Source organism: Symphalangus syndactylus, chromosome X, assembly GCF_028878055.3.
Source record: "Symphalangus syndactylus isolate Jambi chromosome X, NHGRI_mSymSyn1-v2.1_pri, whole genome shotgun sequence".
Taxonomy (NCBI): domain Eukaryota; kingdom Metazoa; phylum Chordata; class Mammalia; order Primates; family Hylobatidae; genus Symphalangus; species Symphalangus syndactylus.
In genome coordinates this window covers 153,281,629-153,305,723 of record NC_072447.2, presented here as the reverse complement: position 1 = coordinate 153,305,723, position 24,095 = coordinate 153,281,629, and the positions used below count along the sequence as shown (strand labels likewise).

The window sequence follows — 24,095 nt, the reverse complement described above, 5'->3', positions numbered from 1 at the left end:
ATAAAATTCTGCACCTCTTTTTTTATTGTTTTAGAGACAGGGTCTCACTCTGTCACCCAGGCTGGAGTGCACTGGTACAATCATAGTTCACTGTAACCTTGAACTCCTGGACTCAAGCAATCCTCCTGCCTCATCCTCCCGAGTAACTGGGACTACAAGTGCACACTACCATGCCTGGCTAATTTTTTAATTTTTTTTTTTTTTGAAGAGATGGGGGGGGGGTCTCACTATGTTGCCCAGGCTGGTCTTGAATTCGTGGCCTCAAGCGATCCTTCCACCTCAGCCTCCTGAGTCACTGAGATTATAGGCGTGAACCACCACACCTGGCCCCGATTCTGCACCTCTTGAGGAACAAAAATATCAATGACTATTAAACCTATCCAGAGGAGTAAGGATTGTATTAAACTATGGATATTACAGAGTGTCTTTGGGACTCTTCTCTAAAGAGTCCCTCAATTATTTTTCCCTTAGTTTCTTTGTTCACATACAGACTAGTTCATTTTATTCTGATATTTCTGACAATTTTACACTGCATAGTTTACTTGAGTTAACAGTAGGCAACCTAAAAATAATCTTTCATATGACTGCATCTTATACCTGCTATATGTCTCATTCATTTGTTAATGAACTGATAAAGACTAGTCATTGATGTCTGTGCTAATGCATTAACAATGTAATTTTAAAAGAATTATACACACATTTCACAGACAGAATCTTAGAGCTGTGAGAGGCATCTGAAATCTTCTAATTCAAACCCCTTATTTTCTGAAAATCCAATAAAAGCACAAAAATGACATGGCTTAGACATGAAAACAGGCACTAAGCAGTATAAAGAATGGAGGTCAGTTTGAAGATGTTAAAAAATCTACATTTGGGAGGAATAAGCTATTTCACGTCCACAAAAATGGTGCTTATCCCTTTAGAAGCACTGCAATTATTTTTTGTGTTCAGCCTTTTCATGCAATTTTTCTAAAATGTGTTTCATACTTTCTTGTCCTAACCTGAACATGACAATCATTTAACTTTGTTATTGGCTCAGCATCAACACAAACAGCAACAGTGCCTGGCTCTATAAAACAGTAAGGCTTCAGGCCAGTCTTCATGCTTCTGGAGTGTGTTTGCTGCTACCTTTCACCCGCACCATCAGCACACCTACCTCTGGGACCAGCCCCTCTTACCCGGGCCAGCTCTCTAGCAGGCTATCTTTAATCACCTGTGACCTGGCCGTCAGATCATGTGAGACCCCAATCAGTTCGTTGAAGCTGAGTGTAAAAGTCAGTGTTAATTTCTAAGTGAGGGCCTGAGGACTCCATGAAATCTACTTTGGCTATTCAGACTCCCTCCCCTTTGTTCCTTATTTCTAAAGGTATGTCTCTGTGCTCCCTTGCCACTGAAAATGTGATCTGTGACCCGCTGGCATCACCTGAGAGCTTATCAGAAATGTGGCTTCTCAGGCTCTGCCTCAGCCCCACTGAATCAGAATCTGCATTTCAATAAGAGTCTCAGGGGATTTGTGTGCTTATTAAGGTTTGAGCAGTGTTAGTCTACAGCAACGGTCTCAAAGTTGAGCATCCATCAGCCCCCAGAAGGGCTCATGGAACCAGAGGGCTGGGCCCCATGCCCAGAGCACTGGCAGGTAGGTCGTCAGTGAGGCCGAAGATTGGTGTCTCTAACAAGTTCTCAGGACCACATTTGGAGCACTAAGCTAGATCACTGGTTGTCACTCATTTACACATCTGAATCACCTGGGGAACTTTTACACACACCTGAGCCTGTCTCCAGGCTCACAGGAAGAAGGTTCCCAGGGACTGGCTGTGTGCACTCAAGGTGGAGTGCCATCTTCTGAGTTCTCCAGGTCCTCCTCAGGGCAGAGCTGCTGGGGAGCGGGACAGCACAGGCAGCATCATGACTATCAACCTTCTTTCTGCCCCAACACACACTGCCATCAGTAACAGTAGCTCTCAGTGGGGAAACAGGCCTAGTATTTCACAGACTTTCTGCAGTAGGGAGGCAGATGTCCTCTGAAAAGGCCCTGGGCTGATGGTGATAAGGCTGCGGGAGGATCAATCAAGAGCAGCAGGGCTGTTGGTAGAATCCCTGCAGATCACCGGCAGTGTCCTGGCTGCTTCCCTTCCCCATGACTGAAGCAGCCAAGGCCAGAGCTCCTGGTGAATGACTAGCAAGAGAAGGCCCAGACCCTGGATCTCAGCCCCCTAACTTGTTCTGTACCCCATAGCCCCACCCTCAGCCAGGCTGGGCAGCAGGCACTGGGGAAACTACTCTCTTTTGCCTCTCTCTCTCTCTGGTTCCAGGTCCATTGCCCTGGCACTGTCTCTTATCATAAGGATAGGAGACCAAACTCAGGTTTAGATGTTGGAGATGAGGGGGAAAACAACAACAACAACAAAACAGTGCAGGAATTATGGCCTTATGGCCTACTTTGAACTGAAGCCAAAGGGCCTGACCAGCTCAAGGGAAGGGGATCCCTAGATGGCTCCCTTGTTTACCAGGGCCCTGTGCGTTGGGGTTTGGGAACTACACACCAGCTAATAGCAAAATGCTATGCAGCTTCCTCTATGCCGTTGGTTCTTGGACACTCATTTCCCTCAGTGACCTTGGGGGTGGGAGAGGCTCTGGACTGGGGCAGAGTGTGGAGATTCCTGGATTGCCTGGTCTAATCCCATGTACTAGCAGTTCATTCCCATCCTCATTTCTAACATCTGGCCAAATCTTAGATGAACTGCTCAGCAGGAGACTGTACTTCCTTAACCTTTTGAAGGGGAGCAAAAGCAGCAGAATCTATAGAGGAATAGGGCCTTGGTTTGGACCTAGTGGACAAGATGATTGATAAAAACCATTTGCAAAGACAAGTAACTTTTGGTGTGAAATTGGTGGTTTCTAATGTTCTGCTTATATTTCTAAGTGAATTAGAATCAAATTGTGTTAAATAATGGGGTCATATTTTACACAAATTCATCTTGAATGAAACAGCAATAATAGTTTAATCTTTAAGATATATTTAAAGCAAAGACTATATAGAAATATACTTGAAATCTCTCACCTGTCTTGTCATTTGCCAAACACAATCAATAAACTGCAGAAATATAGGAGATCGGTCAGCATCCGCATGGTTGTCATTACCATGGCCCACCCGCTGAACAGAAACAGAATGTTAAACGTTTTAACGTATGTTATAGTCCTCTTGAAAGTCACTGTAAGTTGTCCAGTGGTAAGAATCACATCTCACTGGGCCTAATAGAATTCCTGGCACATAATAGGCACTCAAAAATGTCTATCAAGTTGAAATGACTTCCATTACTTTTAGAAAACAAAATTTCAGTTTACAGTATTTTTACATGTTGTTTTATAATTTCTCTTTAATATAGTTGATATCAAGAAAGTATAAGCAACTAGCTAGCAAACTTTTCAGTTAAAATGGTAGGGTGAAGACCAGCCACCACACTAAGTGTACAGTGTCAACGTATGATGCCAATTAGCAGTTCATCAAGCACATTATGAATGCCATTTTCTCTACAAGTATAAAAACATTTTTCCATTTTTCAGAAATGTCAGGAAGTCTGAGAATCAAAATAATGATTAGCAGTCTACAACTTTTAACCAATTCTTCATGACTCAGAGAACCCCAACAACTCAATCTTGAAATGGTAAAGGTGGGGTCCTTGCTTAAGGCAGTCCAGTATTGTATTTCATATCTTTTGATACTTTATATCAATAGATTCATGCCAAAAGGTAAAAGATAGTATTCTCAAATACATAAATAGGATTGCCAAAACACTGAAAATGCCACAAGTAAAAAGACAGCTGAAGGGTGGGGATTCTAAGAGAAGCTTCAAATAATTTGACTATGAGCAAAAGGATGTGGGGGGAAAAACTCATTAAGAAAATACAAAGCAATCACATAGAAAGAGCAAATATACTCTATGAAATTGCCACCTGGAAAGACATGAAAACAAATGACAAAATCAATATTAACATCTCAGAGTAACAGGTAATAACATTCTTTATAAAAAAAATTTTAACTGTGGTAAAATACACATGACATATAATTTATCACTTGAACCATTATTTTTATTTTTTAGAGACAGGGGCTCGCTCTGTCACCCAGGCTGGAGTGCAGTGACACGAGCATAGCCTGCTGCAGCCTCTAACTCCTGGGCTCAAGTGATTCTCCCACCTCAGCCCCCAGAGTGGCTGGGACTATAGGTGTGAACCATGACGCCCAGCTAATTCTTTATTCTGTAGAGATGGGGTCTCACTATACTGCCCAGGCTGGTCTTGAACTCCAGACCTCAAGAGATCCTCCCACCTCAGCCTCCCAAAATGCTGGGAATTACAAGCACGAGCCATTGCATCTGATCTCATCTTAACCACTTTTAAGTGTCCAGGTCAGTGGCATCAAGCACACTCATGTTATTATGCAACCACCACCATTTCTAGAACTTGTTAATCTTTCCAAACAGAAACTCTATACCCATTAATCACTAACTCCCCATTCCCCACCTCCTAGCCCCTGGCAATGACCATTCTACTTTTTGTCTCTATGAATTTGATTATTCTAGTTTCTTCATATAAGTGGAAACATAAATATTTGTCCTTTTGTGGCTAGCTTATTTTGCTGAGCGTGTTTTCTTTCTTTTTTTTTTTTTTTTTTTTTTTTTGAGACAGAGTCTCACTCCGTCGCCCAGGCTGGAGTGCAGTGACGCAATCTCGGCTCACTGCAAGCTCCGCCTCCCCGGTTCACGCCATTCTCCTGCCTCAGCCTCCCGAGTAGCTGGGACTACAGGCGCCCGCCACCACGCCCGGCTAATTTTTTTGTATTTTTAGTAGAGATGGGGTTTCACCATGTTAGCCAGGATGGTCTCAATCTCCTGACCTCGTGATCTGCCCATCTCAGCCTCCCAAAGTGCTGGGATTACAGGCGTCAGCCACCACGCCTGGCCTGCTGAGCATGTTTTCAAGGTTCATCCATGTTATAGCACATGTCAGAATTTCCTTTTTTAAGACTAACATTGCATTGTATAATCATGTGCCACATAACGATGTTTCAGTCAATGATGACTGCATATCCAATGGTGGTCCCATAAGGCTATAATACTGTATTTTTACTGTACCTTTTCTACGTTTAGATACAGAAATACTTAGCATGGTATTACAGTTGCCTACGGTATTCAGTATAGTCACATGCCACACAGGTTTGTAGCCTAGGAGTAATAGGCTGTACCATATAGCCTAGATGTTAGCAGGTTATCCATCTAGGTTTCTGTAAGGTACACTCTATGATGTCCACACAATTACAAAATCACCTAATGATGCATTTCTCAGAATGTATCCTCATCATCACACACCACATGACTGTATATATAGACCACATTTTGTTTATCCATTCGTCTGCTGATGGACATTGGGGTTGCTTCCACCTTTGGGCTATTGTGAATAAAGCTACTATGGACACCGATGTACAAATACCTGTTTGGGCCCCTGCTTTCCCTTCTTTGGGGTATATACCCATCAGCGGAATTGTCAGATCATGTGGTAGTTCCACGTTTAATTTTCTGAGTATCCGCCATTCTGTTCTCCATAGTAGCTCCATGCATTGCCCCACTATAAAATCACTTGTAGGACCTACTGTTCAGTATTTAAGGCACCTAGGGAACTGTTTTACACTGACAGTTCACAATTTAGGATTCATTCTTTCAACAGATAGCCATGGAACTCCTATGGCGTGTGCAAGGCATCATGCCTGGCCCTCAGAATGTCAGACATTGTCATGGTGTCTGGTAGAGGCCCAGTCCTTGGCTAGGCCCCTAGGAGACCAAAGCAAATGAGACACTGTACTTGTGCTTGATGAATAATTCATCTGTGGTCTAGTCAAGGGACAAAGATGTATAAATCACAAGGGCAATAAAGTGTTCCAAGGGCTTCCAAGTATGCAGTGGGTATGGTGGGAGCACAAGGGAATGAGTGAACCATCCTAGGATGGGGTAGGGGAAGGAACAGGGAGGGACAGTCATGCGAGTCATAGTCATGAAGGACATTTCATTTGAGATAAACCTTGAAGGACAGGGAGATGCCTGCTTCCCAGGTAGCCAGGAATTGATAACCAGTGGGAATGTGGTGGGGAACACTAAGGAAGCCACAAGCAGCTGGGCACAGCTGAGGCTTAGATGGGGCAAGGGAAAGAAGATGAGAGATGAGGCTGGAGATGTAGCTAGGGCCAGATCACCAAGGGCTTTGAGTGCACACTGAGGAGTTTGCTCATAAACCTGTGTGCTACAGGAAGGTGCTGAGGGACTCACACTGTGGAGTGGCAGCATCCGATCTGTTGTTTGGAATGCTCCATCTGGCTCCAGTGGGGACGAGGATTAGACAGAGCTAGGTTGCAGAAAGGCTACTGCTATTGTTGGGATGTTTGTCCTCCTAAACCTCGTGTTGAAATTTGATCCCCAATGTTGGAGGTGGAGCCTAATGGGAGGTGTTGGGTCATGGGGGTGGATCCCTCATAAATAAATTAATCCCTCCTTGGATGGGGGAGTGTGTGAGTGAGTTCTCTATTAGTTCCCGAGAGAGCTGGTTGTTACAAAGGGCCTGGCACCCTCTGCCCTCTCTCTTGCTTCCTCTCTCACCATGTGATCTCCACACACTGGCTCCCCTTTACCTTCCACCATGAGTGGAAGCAGCCTGAGGCCCTCACCAGAAGCAGATGCCGGCACCATGCTTCTTGTACAGCCTGCAGAATCGTGAGCCAAATAAATTTCTTTTCTTTCTAAATTACCCAGCCTCAGGTATTCCTTTGTAAAAACACAAACAGACTAGGACAGCCACCTAGAAGACTGCCTAAGTGGGTTGATAAGGCCTGAGTTACGGGAGCATCAGGGGCAATGGAGATGATATCACAGATTCGCTATCCATGTATTCGAAGTTATGGGACTAGCTGAGATCACTAACAGGTTAACCACAAAGAGAAGAAAAATGATCCAAGGACTCATCCCTGGAACACCCCAACATTAAGAGGTTGGGAAGATGAGGGAAGACCTGAAAGTTGGAGGAAATTCAAAAGGTCATAGAAACCTAGAAGCGGAATGAAGAAAGTGTTTGGAAGAAAGGAAGAATCAACAGCATCGAATGCTCAGGCCAAATAAAACAAGTGATGACTGTCACAAGACCAGGTTGGGAGGGGGGGCATTGTGAAAAGGAACCCTGGCTGAAGTGTTTTCAAGACAGTCTGGAAGGAGAGAAATAGTGATAGTGAGTACAGACAACAGTTTTGAGGAGATTGTTGTAAAGAAGAGCAGAGAATCAGGGTGACAGCTGAGGAGGGCTGTGGGGTCAAGAGGGTTTTTTTTTTAGGATATAACAGAATGTCTCTACAACAATGGGAATGATCTAGGGAAAAGGGGGGAATGGAGGCAGGATAAAGGGAAGAACAATTAGAAAGTTCCATGATGGGCCGGGCGCGGTGGCTCACGCTTGTAATCCCAGCACTTTGGGAGGCCGAGGCGGGCGGATTACGAGGTCAGGAGATCGAGACCACGGTGAAACCCCGTCTCTACTAAAAATACAAAAAAATTAGCCGGGCGTGGTGGCGGGCGCCTGTAGTCCCAGCTACTCAGAGAGGCTGAGGCAGGAGAATGGCGTGAACCCGGGAGGCAGAGCTTGCAGTGAGCCGAGATTGCGCCACTGCACTCCAGCCTGGGCGACAGAGCGAGACTCCGTCTCAAAAAAAAAAAAGAAAGTTCCATGATGGAGGTCAAGCAGGCAAGGGCAGGATGAGCCTCAGCTGGAAGCCCTGATGGCTCAATCACAGAACTCCAGGTAGAGTAGAGTACACAGATCCAGAGGGTGGGTGGTTGCAGGCTTGAAATCACTGTTTAAAGGCTGGCTCCACCCTAACTAGCTGTGTGACTTTAGGCAGATAACACACTTGAAACCTCAGTTTCCCCATCTGTCAATGAGAGCACTATCAGGATTAAACAAGATGCTGCACGTTAACAGTGCCAAACACATAGTGGTGGCTTAGTAAATTGAGGCTGTTAGGAATCTGATAGTCCTATTGGCTTCACTGTGGCCATGGTGCAGTGAGCCCCAGCATTAGCAAGTAGGGATGGGAGCAGGGTGCTGTAGGCACACCCTGATGCGTGCACCTCTGCTCAGTCCCAGTACATGCTGCCATCGCTGGCATCTCACTAAACAGCCTTCACCACTACCCCTCTGGCAAAGCACCCATTCAAGCTTTCTCTCCCCTAGGACATACAGTTTGGGGAGGAAGGTAGAAGGCAGTGGCCTCCGAGTCTTCTGAGATGGCCCAGTACAAACATCTGGAAAGATTCCACACACTCTCTCTTCCTTACCGAGACCAGCCTTTGCTGAGGCGGGAAGAAACAAAGGAATTGGTGATGTTGTTTAAAACTTCCCTGGCACTTAGCATGGGCCAAACACTGCCGTAAACATTTGACACATATAAACTCATTTCTCCCACACAATGCCCCATTTCAGAGAGGAGGGAATCATAGCAAGAGAGGGGAAGGAACATGTCCAGGGATCTGCCAGTAGCTCCCAAAGGGCATGGAGCTCAGAGACTGCGGACTTGTCCCTTCTCTCTGGGAGGTCCTCTTGCAGGCGCTCCACCCCAGGAGTGCAGGGACAGCTGGAAGCTTGGCACACTCACACCAAAGCCAATGAAATCCTTGCACTACCCATCTTCCTGCTTTCCATAGCAAGTCTAATGGGGACTTCAGGAGTATTCCCATTCAATGCACAGTTCAGACAGATCCCTAATAGCTCAATGGCCTGGACAGACCAGAAGTAGCTGCCAGTTGGACTAAAACACAAATGGCAGCCCAAGAATGCCCTACCAGATGACCTCGCAATTTCACTCCTAGGTATATAAACCCCTAGATTGTAAGCAAGTTGTTATAGGCTGAATTGTGATCCCCAAAATTGAGGCCTGAACATTCGGTAGCTCAGGAATGTGTCCATATTTGGAGATGGGGCCTTTAAAGAGGTGATTAAGTTCAAATGAGGACATTAAAGTGGGCCCTAACCCAATCTCACTGGTATCCTTATGAGGACATTTGGCCACCCAGCGAGATAGCAGGGGTGTCCAGTAGCTCCCAAAGGGAAGAAAGACCTTGTGAAGAGGTAGCCAGAGGGTGGCCATATGCAAGGAAAGAAGGGAGACCTCAAGAGAAATCAATCCTGCTGGGACCTTGATTTTGGACTTCCAGCCTCCAGAATTATGAGAAAATTAATTTCTGTTGTTTCAACCATGCAGTCTGTGGTACCTTGTTATGGCAAAAACTTATATACTAACATTCATGCAGTATTCTTCACAATAGCAAAGGTGGGAACAACCCAAGCATCCATCAGCAGATGAACAGATAAACGACATGTGGTATATACACACAAGGGAATACTATTCAGCCATAAAAAACAATGAAAATTTGATATTTGTCACAACATGGATGAACCTTGAAAATATTATGCTTAGTGAAGTAACTCAGTCATGGGAGGACAAATACTGTAGGATTCCACTTATATGAAGTACCTAGAAAAGGCAAATGTATATGAAGACAGAAATATTAGTGGTTGTCAGGGGCTGGGGGAAGTGAGGAATGACTGTTTAATGTGTACAGCATTTCCTTTCGAGGTGAAGAGTATGGTTTTTGTTTTGTTTTGTTTTTTGAGACGGAGTTTTGCTCTGTTGCCCGGGCTGGAGTGCAGTGGCATGACCTTGGCTCACTGCAACCTCTGCCTCCCGGGTTCAAGCAATTATCCTGCCTCAGCCTACTGAGTAGCTGGGACTACAGGCACCCGCTAACACATCTGGCTAATTTTTGTATTTTTAGTAGAGACGGGGTTTCACCATGTTGGCCGGGCTGGTCTTGAACTTCTGACCTCAGGTGATCCACTTGCCTCGGCCTCCCAAAGAGCTGGGATTACAGGCATGAGCCACTGCGCCTGGCCAGAGTATGTTTTGAAACTAGAGGTGATGGTTACATAATACTGTGAATCTACTAAAGGACACCAAATTGAGCATTTTAAATGGTTAGTTCTATGTTATATGAATTTTACCTCAATTTTTTAAAAAGGCATAACTACACTAAAATAAAAATGCCCTATGAGGAACATACGATGCCTGAGGTCCATGTATTTTATTATGGCAATTCAGGTCTGATATGATACAGAAGAGAAAGCCTGCACGTGTGTGTGTGTGTGTGTATGCGCTTATGTGTGTCACACATGACGTTTACATCCATATGATACAGCAAAACAGTCCAGCATAAACCTCACTGTCTGAACTTACCAGTGCAAACCTGTGTCCAAAGCTTATCCACTCCTTTTCTACAAGAGTTTCAAATCCTTTAATGGTCCTGTAGTAACTGTCCAACATTAGCATAGCCAGAGATGTGAGCTGGGCTGTTCGGTCCCAACCATCGCTGCAATGCACCACCACAGATGTTTTCCCAGATTCTATTTTATCAGCAATTCTTACTGCCCCAGCAAGCAGCATCTTCAGAAAAAAAAGGCACATTAGACCAGGCTACATTGAATTTCAATTAAATGTAAAACAATGTAAAATAATTCTGGGGAGGGCTTTGGAAGTTCTGGTCAATAAACCAAACAAGAATGGCATGCAATCAGCTGAGACTCCCTAGGAAATATTAGCATCACATTAAAAAAATAAGAAGAAAAGAAAAAATCGTATACTGGAGAAAAACTACAGGAGTAAATATGGTTCCTTATTAAAGGGCCACAAAGTTCTTTAAAAGCCTGACCTAAGGCAAGCGTTTTCCCCTTTTCACTATGTCACAAAAGCCCTCCACAAAGACCCCAGTCTGCTGCTGCCCATGGAAACTATTTAATAAGAAAGTTCATGCACACAGCCAAGAGGCACTTGGAGATGTACGTATTTATGGCACAGGCACGAAGAAGTCTTAACTGGAAAGCATATAAAGTACTGGATCTCTTTACCCTTATATATTCCAGCCAATGCGTCCCATCCACATTGGAGAGCCACCGTGCCTCATCGATCGAAGGGTACACGATCTCTTTTAATTTGCGTAGTGACTCTCGCATGACATGAATGTTGTGGATCTCCAAGAACACAAGTTCTGCGTTTGGGTAAGCACTTTCACTTTCATATCCTCCACCCTTTGTCTATGAAAAACAAAAGAAATACATCACATTATCTGGAATTAACTTTTCTATTCTTTCTAGTGCTATGAGATACAGACCACTAAAGAAATGACAAACTCATCTGCAAATAAACCTCCTATATCCTTGTATGAGTTTCCTAGGGCTGCTGGAAAAAGAACCACAAACTCAGTGGCTTAAAACAACAGAAGTTTATTCTCTCCTAGTTCTGGAGGCTGGAAGTCTGAATTCAAGGTATCGGCAGTGCCATGCTTCCTCTGAACACTCTAGGGGAGGATCCTTCCTTGGCTCTCCCAGGTTCCGATAGCCCCAGGTGTTCTTGGCTTATACACACATCATTCTAATCTTTGCCTCCATTTCCACCTGACCCTCTTTCCTTTGTCTGTGTCCGTCTCTTCTCCTCTTCTTCTAAGGACACAGTCATTTGGCTTAACCCCCACCCCCCAATTCAATATGACCACATCCTAACTTAATTACATTTGCAAAGACCCTATTGTGAAATAAGGCCACATTTATAGGTACTTGGAGTTAGGACTGCAACATATCTCTGAGCTAACACTGGGATGTGCTTAAGGAACTGAAAAGAACCTCACATAGCTGAGACACGGACCTGGAAGATGTGGCGAGACAGGAAGGAAAGGACCCGTGGGTGGAGGGCTTTGGAGACCCCGTTCAGGAACCTGTCCACTGAGCAAATAACTCTGTGCAACATGGTGACCACAGTCAACAACAATGCAGTCTGTATGTGAAAATTGCTGAGAGAGTAGATTTTAAGTGTTCTCACCACAAAAAATGGTGTGTTAATTAGCTTGATTTAGCCATTCCACAATGTGTACATATATCAAAATACCACGTTGTACACCATATACAATTCATTTATCAATTGAAATAGTAACAATAAGTTTTTTTTGTTTTTTTTTTTAAAAAAAGATCTCTGGTCATAATGTGGAGATAAGACTGCAGGGTGTGAGGCAGAAGTCCAATTTCAAGGTTCCTGCTGTAGGTGAGGTAAGAGATGATGGGTCGTCCAAAAACTAGAAGAGGGGGGCATACTTCCTAGTTCATTCCATGAGGCTAGCAGTATCCTGATACCAAAACTAGACAAAGACATCACAAGAAGAGAAAACCACAGATTAACATCCCTTATGAAAATACATGCAAATATCCTCAACAAAATACTAGGCAAATCCAATCCAAGAGTATATGAAGGGGACTGACTACATACCATGAACAGGTGGGATTTATCCCAGGAATGTAAGGAGGTTTTATTAGCTTCCTAAGGGTGCTATCACAAACTGGGGGACTTTAAACAACATAAAATTTATTCTCTCACAGTTCTGGAGGCTGAAAGTCCGAGATCAGGGTGCTGGCAGAGTTGGTTCCTTTAGGAGGGTATAGGGAAGAATCTGTTCCATGTCTCTCTCTTAGCTTCTGGTGGTTGCTGGAAGTCCTTGGCACTCCTCAGCTTCTAGCTGCATCATTTAAATCTCTGCCTCTATTGCCACATCGCCATCTTCCTTCTGTGTGTGCCTGTGTCTCTACATGGCTTTCTTATATGGACACTAGGCACTGGATTTAGGGCCTACCCTACTCCAAGATGACCTCATCATAATTAATACATCTGCAAAGATCCTATTTCTAAATAAGGTCACATTCTGAGGTTCCAGTTGGACAAACTTTTGGGAGACATTTTTCAATCCACTACAGTGGTTCAACATATAAAAATCAACCAATGTAATACCAATGCAAGAAGAGGATATGAAAGGCAGCCAGATTGGAAAGGAAGAAGTCACATTATCTCGATTTGCATATGACATAATCTTATATATAAAGAACCAATGGAGACCTAGAAAATACTCTGTTTCCTAGACACATATGCTGCCATAGTTAAAATTATTCTAGACATACAATTTAGTGTCCTGTCTCTATCTCTCCTGCACGGGATAAAACACAATGAACTGCCCTCACCCTGTTGGCTAGTCTGAAGATGGCCTCCACCGATACGGCTTTTCTCACATTTTGTAATTCCTTGGGATATGGTGGTGACAGGTAGGAGGCAGAGATGTAGAAAGACTGACACAGCTAATGATCCAGATGTGGGGAGCAAGGGAGCCTCACTGAGAGATGCCTCCCTATGGTAGGCTGAAAAGTGGCCCCGCCAAAGACATCCACATCGAATCCCTGGCAATGGTGAATGTGACCTTATTTGAAGAGAAGGTTTAACGATCCTGAGATTTGCAGATGTGTTTAAGGATTCCAAGATTAATTGAAAAGAGGGTCTTTGCAGATGTGTTTAAGGATCCAGGATTATTTCAGGTGGACCCTAAATGTCATCACAAGTGTCATTAGAAGAGAAAGGAGGAGACACAGAAACCCAGAGCAAGAGAGGGTCATGTGATGACGGAAGAAGAGATTGGAGTGATGTGGCTGCAAGCCCAGGAAGGCTGGGGCAGCCACCCCATGCTGGAAGAGGCAAGGAACAGATTCTCCCCTGGAACCTTTAGAGGGAGCAGAATTGGCCTCCAGAATTATGATCAATACATTTCTGGTGCTGTAAGCCACCAAGTTGGTAGTAATTTGTATGACAGCCTCAGAAAACTAATACTTTCCCATCTTCCTCCCTGCCCTGTTCCTCTCCCAGTCTTCCCCATCTCAGTAACAGACACCACTATTCACCCTCAAGTCAGACACGTGGGCAGCCCCCTTGACCACAGGGGTGGCGAGCTTATCAGCATCATGTACTGTGCCCTGAGGATGCACTCGCCACTGTGCTAAGTCATTTACATGCATTCTTCTCACTGAATTTTAATCCTCACACAACCCATGACATGAGACACTGACATTATCTCCTGTTTTACAGAAGAGGAACCTGAGGCACAGAGAGAGGTTAAGTAACCGGCTCAGGAGTCTAGAGCACCAAGTGGCAGAACCTGGAGGAAAACCCAGGTGTAACTGATTCCAAAGTCAAGGGGTCTCACCAACTTGCCATCCTGCCTCTCAGGCCAGTTGGAATACATGGAGGGTTTGTGGTCTGGGGAACAGCCAAGCAGAGATGTCAACCATACAATGGGATAGAAATCCAGTCGCAACCTTAGGAGGGATCAGGACAGGAGAGAAACTGCAGTGTCAAGCTCAAGTTGAACTCAGCATACAGACAGTGTTTAAAGCCGTGCCATCAGAGATGGCCCCAGGAGTCTGTGTAGAGCAAAGAGGACCCCAGACCAAGTTCGAGGAGCAATGCCATTTGAAGACTGGGAAGAGAAATCAGTGAAGGAGATGGAGAAGGCCAGGCTGAAGAGCGAGAGAAACTCAGGATGTGATATCATGAAAGTCATGGGAACGGAGGTGTTTTTAACCATGTCTCACTGCCACCCGAGGTCCACTACACAGGTGCTCCACGAGATTTATGGAAACTTTGTACATTTACACATTTCACATGGCTGATTCCATTCTAAAAAATTCAGACCCGACGTGAATTAATCAACTAACCACTGTATTTCTTAAACAGACTTCCAAGGACCTCACAATCATTTCATTAAAATGCTAAATCCTTTAGATGATAATTGTCTTTCTGGGTCTTTGCTTAATTGATTTAGCAGACAGGATATTGTAGAGAAGCAATGAAACAGACAAGATCCCAACCCATGTGAGACACCAAACACAGCCCAAGGAGCATACACCAGGGAGGAATAGGTATGGACTCCAAATGATTCTAACTTCGGGTGCTGAGGAAATCAAGGAGATATTCCAACTGCATAATGATTTACAGACAGGACATGAAAATATCCAATGTTTCTGCAATGCTATTAAGAATATACCTTGTTGGTATCAGCGACACTGTTTTGTCGAGCATCAAAGATGATAAGCTTGTGTGACTGTGCGTTAGCATCCATTATTGTTTGCAAGTATTTTTCATCCTCTTTGCAGCGTTTATCATTGGGACCCACAAGTGGCTGGCTGCAACGGGTAATCGTTGCTTGACTTTCCGGATGAATCCATGACAACACCTAGTGTTTTTAAGCAACAAATATTAGTACAGTTCCTAAAGCAATGTATGCTCTAATTACCTGGTAGGAAAAACAAGTTCCCTTCTCAAGCACAGTCTCTTATACATATTTTCTTCAAAAGTGAGAGTGGGCAGGCCAATCGCAGCATTGTAGTGGCCATCAGACTCAATGTTTTGGTCAGGATGAAACAATTCTGACTACATGAGCTCTAAAAATCCCCTTCCACCCCCAAAATTCTATGATTCTAAGAAAAACAAATCCTAAATCAAACTATTACTAAACTCTAGCCCCATTCCAATTTGACTGACTAATTTTACCTTGTCTCCTAATTTTAAAAACATCTTTGTATCTCAACAATAATATATGTGGCAGGGTAAGGACAAAGTGAATATACAGTCTCTTATAAAATCTGACACTCTGCCACCCCACCTCTCATTTTCCTCCAGTGGCCAAGTGACTCAGGATTACACCAGATGCAAATGCTGGGCTCAAACCATTACTCCCAGCTGTCTGCTACTACTTCTGTAATGATGTCCCTCCCACGCAGCTATGGCATCATGCTCAGTATCTAAGAAAGAAGCATTTTCTCTAGGATGATTCAGTGAAACCAGCAATGCCAAGTGGTAATACAATAGCATGCTAACTTGTTCTTGCTACTCCTTTGTTATTCTCTACTACTTTTTGAGGGTATGACTGAAGTTACCCTTACACTTAGTTATAGGAAATCATACAAGAGGGAGTCATAGCAAACAGATTGTTTATATAATTAGGTATTTGTTGAGAATCAAAGGTATGTTCAGGTTTATAAGCTTATGTTTCTGCTTTCCATTTTTGTTCACTAGATTCTTTTCTGTCTTAAATCTCTCCATATTAGATCTAACGCAATATATATTCCTATATAAATGACAATGTTTATTACTTACAGGGACTCTGCCTTTTGCTCGAAAAGCTGCCACTTTTGAAAGGTCATCATCTTTTACACTAGTTGGCACAACAATGATGGCAGGGTAGGTGTCACAGAACTCATAATTACTGTTTATTTTGGATATTTTCCAACTCTCATTTGGCAAGCCCTGTAAGGTGTTGGAGAAAGAAGAGGGGGAAATGCATGACTTTACACTTTGAAAAAGTACTAAGCATGAAGCACATCCATTTCTTATTTGCAACTAAAATCCATTTATAATTTGTTGTTTATTGTAACTTAAAAGTCAAAATATATATTTATTTGGTAAAACCCATTTCCTAGACATTTCTAAAAATCTAAAGAAGCATAAGAATATCCAAACCATACTAAAACATGAAAATTATACACTAGAATCACATTTCTATATATTTCTTGTCCTATTTTCTATAAATAATGAGCTCAGTGTTATTTTTGAGAATATACTCAAAAGTCCTTTAGAAACACAGATACTTCTTACAAATGTCTAAAATAAGTAACATAAAACATTATACCAAATATAAGGTAGAGACAACGTCATGAAACAAACGTCATGAAAATAAGATCTTAGTGGAATAATTTGAAGCTGACAATGCACTGAAGAGTTCCTAGACCCGGGAACACCGGATCAGACAGATGTAGTCACACCACATGCTTCGAATCTAACTGTAGTCAGTGGTTTGGATCCTTACTCATCAATTCTTTACAAGAACATCTAATAAAAACCATCTGGCAAATTTGGTTTTTAAACCCGTCCTTGTCCTTGAGTCCCACTCACCCTCTGGAAACAGGATAAACAAACAATGACAAAGTCTAAGGTTTGGCACAGGGAGAAAAGAGAATCAAGGAGAGATGGAGAACCTATAAGCTAGCAGTTAAACCTGTGCATAACTTGTTTGAAAAAGTTTCTTCTCCACCACATCGTTTCTAACCTTTTAGAAGAGAAAAAGATGCTCAACCTATTATTTTCAGCTTGATAAACAATATACTTTACCTGTCTCTTATATTCAGATACTGGATCATAAACTTTCCAGCCATTAATTGGAAATTTTTCTTTATAGCTGAATGCAAATAGTGCCTGGACACAAAAACCACAAAACACATATGTTACTAATTTCTTTTTATATCATATACCCAATATTAAAGCTTTTCATTCTAATATGAGCTGAGTGTATTAAGATTCCTATTTTAGTCTGTAAATTTTACAGCAACAAAGTAGCAGCTTTTCTTAAGCATTACCCAGAACTGACAAATTTCAAATATTCTAATATTAGTCACCAACAGAGGAAAAAAGAGAGGAAAAGAAAACCTCTGGAAAAAGGAATAATTAAACATAGGGTATTTGGACCCCCACAAATGCATGCAGAAAAGGTTTACTTTGATGTATTTACCTGTCCGTTAGAAAGAGGAAATGCATGTTTGTTGAGGTTTTCAAATATCCCTAGTTTACTCTGTTCTTCCTGTTTATAAGCAAGCCGCAAGTTCCTCATATCCTGTTAAACAATTAGCAAAACTCGGTTATTCAACATACATCAGGCACCTATAAGCCAGATACCGTGCCATAAATAAAGAAATTGATTTTTTTTATTCATTTCTCCTTTTATATTTTTTCTAGCTCCAATGGCACAGTCTCCACTCATTGCAACCTCCGCCTCCCTGGTTCAAGCGATTCTCCTGCCTCAGCCTCCTGAGTAGCTGGGATTACAGGCACCCACCACCACTACCGGCTAATTTTTGCATTTTTAGTAAAGACAAGGTTTCACCATGTTGGTCAGGCTGGTCTCAAACTCCTGACCTCAGGTAATCCACCTGCCTCGGCCTTCCAAAGTGCTGGGATTACAGGCATGAGCCACTGCGCCTGGCCCCACTTATGTTTTCAAAGAAGGACTATACATACATTCTCATGTGCATAGGCTATCTGTGGAGGGTTACATTGGAAATCGGTCACAGTGGGTGCCTGAAATGAGTGGAACAGGATGGCAGGGTGGTGGGTGGAAGGAGACTGATTTTTCACTATATACAGCTTTTGTAGCTTTTGAATTGTATATCACCTGTTAAAAAATAAACCCCACACCTTGTAAGGCTCTTAGGCATGATCTGAGAAGGCTGGGAGCATGACCTTAGTAATTCTAGGTTAGAGAACGTTTAAAGCAGTTGTTAGCAAATGCTCACCCCGGCCATAAAAATACCTTAGTAAAAGAGCCCCAGGACGCCTGCCTAAGCAACATAATTTCCTGACATGCCCTCCCTCTAAGCTACATGGCTACACACATCCACCTTGGAGGCTGACTGAGCTGACTTGCTATTTAAGATTGCTTACAAGCATGTTCTCACTCATAGGTGGGAATTGAACAATGAGAACTCATGGACACAGGAAGGGGAACATCACACTCCGGGGACTGTTGTGGGGTGGGGGGAGGGGGGAGGGACAGCATTAGGAGATACACCTAATGCTAAATGACGAGTTAATGGGTACAGGAAATCAACATGGCACATGGATACATATGTAACAAACCTGCACATTGTGCACATGTACCCTAAAACCCTAAAGTATAATAAAAAAAAAAAAAAAAAAAAAGATTGCTTACAAGCTAAGGAAAGAGCACGTGCAAAGATTCTGGGGTGTGTGTGTGTGTCAAGTATGAACCACCAAAGGAAAGCCCATGTGACTGGGATGGCCAGAATGAGAGGAGGGCAGTTCGAGACAAAGCTGCAGAGGAAAGTGGGTCAGGCAGAGCAGTCTTGTAAGGAGAGTTTTTCCTTTAGTCTAAGGATAATGGGAAGATACTCAAGCGTTATGAGAAAGGGGACGACAGGTTTCAAAATTGCAGAACTGATCAAGTCACCCCTCTGCTTGCCATTGTTCCATATGGGGAACCCTGCCTGAGAAGGACAGTTGTCAGGTAGTGCCTAAAGTGAGTTTAGTAAGCCAACAGATTCATGATCTGGAAGAGTAAAGGGTTCTTTGGAAAAAGAAAATGGTTTTGAACACAGCCTAGGACCAACAAGAGGGAGCTATCCTCAGAGACTGAATCAAAACAAATAGATAGTAAGGAATCCTAACCCAAAATTTGGAAGGGGCCCTGATGATCCTGCAGGCAGGATCTCTTTTCTGGTACTTCAGGTAGGGTTTTTGGTAAACATTACCAAAGTCAAGTCACTGGGAATAAAATACATCAATTAAGAGTGGGTCCTACATGACTTCATGATTAAAGTTATCACACACATTTCTACTTAAATTATTAGAAGGGTACAAAATAAACAAATAAGCCCAGCTCAACATAAAAATTCCAACATAGCCAAGAAATTTAATCTCATTTTTAATCACAGAATTTATGGACCACTGCTGTCCCTTTAGGAAGTCTCTGACCATCCACATTGTTCTGAATGTAGTCTTAAAACAACAAACTGGGAAAATATATTGATCTCTGCTTTTCACTTGATTTCTCTGAGATGTGACAAACAATCACTTAGGTTATAGGTCCATGTTAATTAGAAATACAGTCGGCCCTTCCTATCCATGGGTTCCACATTGGAGGATTCGAACAACTGCAGATAGAAAATACTTTTTAAAAGGATGGTTGCACTTGTGCTGAACATGCACAGACATTTTTTCTTGTCACTATTCCCTAAACAATACAGTATAACAACTATTTACATAGTGTTTACACTGTATTAGTTATTATAAGCAATATAGAGATGATTTAAAGTATACGGGAGAATGTTCTTAGGTTATATGCAAATACTACATCATTTGATATAAAGGACTTGGACATCCATGGATTTTGGTATCTGAGGCAGAGGTCCTGGAATCAATCCCCCACTGATACCAAGGGACAACTGTACTTCAATAGAAAAGGTTTATTTCAAAGGGTTACATAATAGTTTAAATTCGATATGAGATTTGAAGAGGTTGCTATCCCGAAAACATTTGAGTTACTAGCAGTACAAATTATTCCACTGTCCAAAGACCATGAAGAGACTGAGGGAGAAAAAGCTCAGAGCTGATTGCCCCCTTTTAGTTTTCACTTAGCATTTCTATTATACCTTGCACACTATCTCTATACCACAGGAATTGTCTCCATGACTCTGTGCTCCAATCTTCTCAACTCTGCTGATCACTCCAAGGGGAACATCAAGGATAAAATGCGGGTCCTAGGTTCAAAAATTAAGATTAATGTCTATTATTGTCAGCCAACAGTTTTCATATTTTAAGTCTTTGCTGGGTTACAAAACATGTTTGTTTACTTCGCATTTCCTCTTTGTCCTAGCTAAACTGAAGTCTGATTGATAGCATTCCTTATGAAATATATATTGAGACAACAATGGAATTTTCCCTCCAGGTTTAAGCGGTACTTTAACACCCTTTGTTTTCAAGATACAAACATCTGTTTGCAAAAGTGTACATCTCAAAACCCAACCTGTGGTTATCTCAGGGTAATGGGATTTCAGGGGACTTTTTACTTTCTTCTTTTAGTGTTCCAAAGTGTTTCTTTTAAAATAAAACACACTTTAAAAAACTCACCCTCTCGACATTTTTGAAGTACAGCTTAAAGTCCGTCACTGTCAGGGTTCCACTCACTGCTCCCATAAATGGGCAGATATACATGACATCTTTCACTGAAAGAAAAAGGCCAAAGTAGCAACTACTGCCATAGACTTGTGCTTCCATAAAACTTAACACAAGTTTTCCAAATATATATTTGTGATTCCAGTTTTCTAGGAATTTTGTATTTTATAGGATTATATCAGTTATGACTTTCAATACAGAGAGATGCATAGTCTTCTAATAAATTTCAATATTTTAAAACAAAATTCTGATTTGCTACTTAACGAGGTTTTAAGTAAAGGGCCTCATAATAAGTTATATTCTGTCATTTTTCCTAGGTAGTTAACATTTTCCCTGGGTGATAAATTAATCATATTCAAAACATTAATTAAACTCTGAAAACCCTGGGCTACCATTTCATGAATTACTGCTACTTAAAACTAATGAAAACTAAACACTGTCTCCTAATACATCTCCAAAGGAAACTCTTTTTACAGAAGACAAAACCTAGAACCACATCAATGAAGTGGAAAAAGACTTATTTCAAATTCCTTATCAGCTTATCAGTTTTAATTTTTTGTTAATATCTATTAAGTGCATGACATATTTAATTCCCATTAGTGTTAAGAAGCTCACTTCTATCACAAAGATACCACATCTTCATGTTTTCCCAAAGTGCCATTCCACTGGAATGACAAGAATATACATAGCTATATATGAGTCCAAGTGAGACAACAAAAGGCATTAACATCATTGAACCAAATTCTCAAAATGCTTCCATTTAACTTTTCTATGCTCCTTATGCACTGAGAGCCTTCTATTGCTGGGATTCTGCGTATAATTGGAAACAGTTCCTGTCCATGAGTAGCCCATGACCTGTGAGAGATACCACACAGAAAAATCACCATTATACTAGAGCAGAGGTCCCCAGCCTTTTCGGCACCAGGGACTGGTTTCAAGGAAGACAATTGTTCCATGGACCAGGGCAGAGGTAGGGGGATGGTTTCAGGATGAAACTGTTTCACCTCAGATTATCAGGCATTAGACCCTCATAAGGAGCATACAACCTAGATTCCTCACATGCTCAATTCACAATAGGGTTCGCGCTCCTGTGAGAATCTAACATCACCGCTGATCTGACAGGAGACGGAGCTCAGGCGGTAATGCTCGCTAGCCCGCTGCTCACCTCCTGCTGTGCAGCCCCGTTCCTAACAGGCCATGGACCAGCGCTGATCCACAGCCCATGGGTTGGGGATCCCTGTACTAGAGGCTGACAAAAGCTAAAATAACAATGTGGACACAAAGTATTACAATGAAAGTTCAGAAAAGGATCAACTTAACTCAGTAGGAAAGTGGGTAGGGGGAGTAAGAGAAGGAAGGGAGGAAGGGCACAGTGATAAGTTGTTAGAGGTTAGTATGCCTGGATCAATGGGTGCAGTGAGGACAGTGGAACATGAGGCCAGAGAAGTTGGCAGGGAGCGGATTGGCAAGTGCTTCTGTAGGATACTAAGGCATTATTATCATTATCCTTAAAAGATAACTGTTTAAACAAAAACAAAAACTATATATTGTGGGGTTTATAACATATGTAAAAGTAAAACGGATGACAACAACAGCATAAAGGGTAGGAGGGGACAAATGGGAGTACACTACTACAAGGTTCTTATCCTGTACATGAAGCAGCATACAATCATTTGAAGGTAGACATAAAGATGTAAAATAACTAGTTACATAACAAAACAAACAATTATAGCTAATATGCAATCACAGGACATAAAATAGAATTCTAAAAAGTAAAAATCCCATAGTCTCGACCCAAAAGCTCCTTCAGCCGATAAACAACTTTGATAAAGTTTCAGGATACAAAATCAGCATACAAAAACCACTAGCATTCCTATACACCAACAACAGCCAGGCCAAGAGCCAAATCAGGAATGCAATCCCATTCACAATAGCCACAAAAAGAATAAAATACCCAGGAATATGGCTACCCAGGGAGGTGAAAGATCTGTACAATGAGATTACAAAATACTGCTCAAAGAAATTAGAGATGACATAAACAAATGGAAACACATTCCATGCTCATGGATAGGAACAATCAATATCGTGAAAATGGCCATACTGCCCAAAGCAATTTATAGATTCAATGCTATTCCTATCAAACTACCAATGACATTCCCAGAACTAGAAAAAAACTATTTAAAAATTCATATGGAACCAAAAAGAATAGCCAAGGCAATCCTAAGAAAAAAGAACAAAGCTGGAGGCATCATGTTACCAGACTTCAAATTATACTACAGGCCCACAGTAACCAAAACAGCATGGTACTGGTACAAAAACAGACACACATAGACAAGTGGAACAGAATAGAGCACCCAGGAATAAGGCTGCATGCCTACAACTCTCTGATCTTCAACAAAAGCAAGCAATAGGGAAAGAATTCCTTATTCAACAAATGGTGCTGGGATAATTAGCTACCTATATGCGGATGACTGAAACTGGATCCCTTCCTTACACCATATACAAAAATCAATTCAAGATGGATTAGAGACTTAAATGTAAAACCCAAATCTATAAAAACCCTGGAAGACAACCTAGGCAGTACCATTCTGGACATAGGAACTGGCAAAGATTTCATGATAAAGATGCCAAAAGCAATCACAATAAAGCAAAAGTTGACAAATGGAATCTAATGAAACTAAAGAGCTTCCACACAGCAAAAGAAACTATCAACAAAGTAAACAGCCTACAGAATGGGAGAAAATATTTGCAAACTATGCATCTGACAAAGGTCTAATATCCAGCATCTATAAGGAATTTAACAAATTTACAAGAAAAAAACAAACAACCCCATTAAAAAGTGGGCAAAGGACAAGAATAGATACTTTTCAAAAGAAGACATACATGCAGCCAATAAGCATATGTAAAAAAAGCTCAGTATCACTGAACATTAGAGAAATGAAAATCAAAACCACAATGAGATACCATCTCACACCAGTCAGAATGGCTATTATCATATTAAAAAGTAAAAAAAAAAAAAAAAAAAAGAGATGATGAGGTTGCAGAGAAAAGGGAACGCTTACATACTGTTGGTAGGAGTGTAAATTAGTTCAACCGTTGTGGAAAGCAGTGTGGTGATTCCTCAAGGAGCTAAAAATAGAACTACCATTTGACCCAGCAATCCCATCACTAGGTATATGCCCAAAGGAATATAAATTATTCTACCATAAAGACACACTCACCTGTATGTCTGCTGCAGCACTATTCACAATAGCAAAGTCATGGAATCAATCTAAATGCCCATCAATGCCAGATTGGATAAATAAAATGTGGTACATATACACCACGGAATTTTGCAGCCATAAAAAAGGATGAGATCATGTCCTCTGCAGGAACATGGATGGAGCTGGAGGCCATCTTCCTT

At 42.0% G+C, this 24,095-nt stretch overlaps 1 protein-coding gene and 1 long non-coding RNA gene across 11 annotated transcripts in view; one reads left to right on the top strand and one right to left on the bottom strand.

Moving 5' to 3' along the window:
- MTMR1 (myotubularin related protein 1) overlaps nucleotides 1-24,095 on the bottom strand; it is a 78,220-nt gene that overhangs the window by 17,677 nt on the left and 36,448 nt on the right. For 9 of the 10 annotated variants that reach the window (XM_055269271.2, XM_055269270.2, XM_055269268.2 and 6 more), the window contains 9 exons: nucleotides 20,648-20,742; nucleotides 20,170-20,277; nucleotides 17,514-17,615; nucleotides 17,117-17,200; nucleotides 16,106-16,255; nucleotides 14,994-15,182; nucleotides 10,993-11,178; nucleotides 10,325-10,531; nucleotides 3,062-3,154 (listed from right to left, as the gene is read on the bottom strand). In XM_055269271.2, the coding sequence (XP_055125246.1) occupies nucleotides 3,062-3,154; nucleotides 10,325-10,531; nucleotides 10,993-11,178; nucleotides 14,994-15,182; nucleotides 16,106-16,255; nucleotides 17,117-17,200; nucleotides 17,514-17,615; nucleotides 20,170-20,277; nucleotides 20,648-20,742 (1,214 nt within the window). Of the gene's footprint in view, nucleotides 1-3,061; nucleotides 3,155-10,324; nucleotides 10,532-10,992; nucleotides 11,179-11,226; nucleotides 12,273-14,993; nucleotides 15,183-16,105; nucleotides 16,256-17,116; nucleotides 17,201-17,513; nucleotides 17,616-20,169; nucleotides 20,278-20,647; nucleotides 20,743-24,095 lie in introns of those variants that run through there. The other variant, XM_055269273.2, reaches the window with a different exon arrangement.
- On the top strand, nucleotides 11,355-14,190 carry LOC134736070 (uncharacterized). The gene is made up of 3 exons (XR_010119766.1): nucleotides 11,355-11,409; nucleotides 12,106-12,183; nucleotides 14,036-14,190. It is a non-coding gene; the product is annotated as an uncharacterized lncRNA (long non-coding RNA).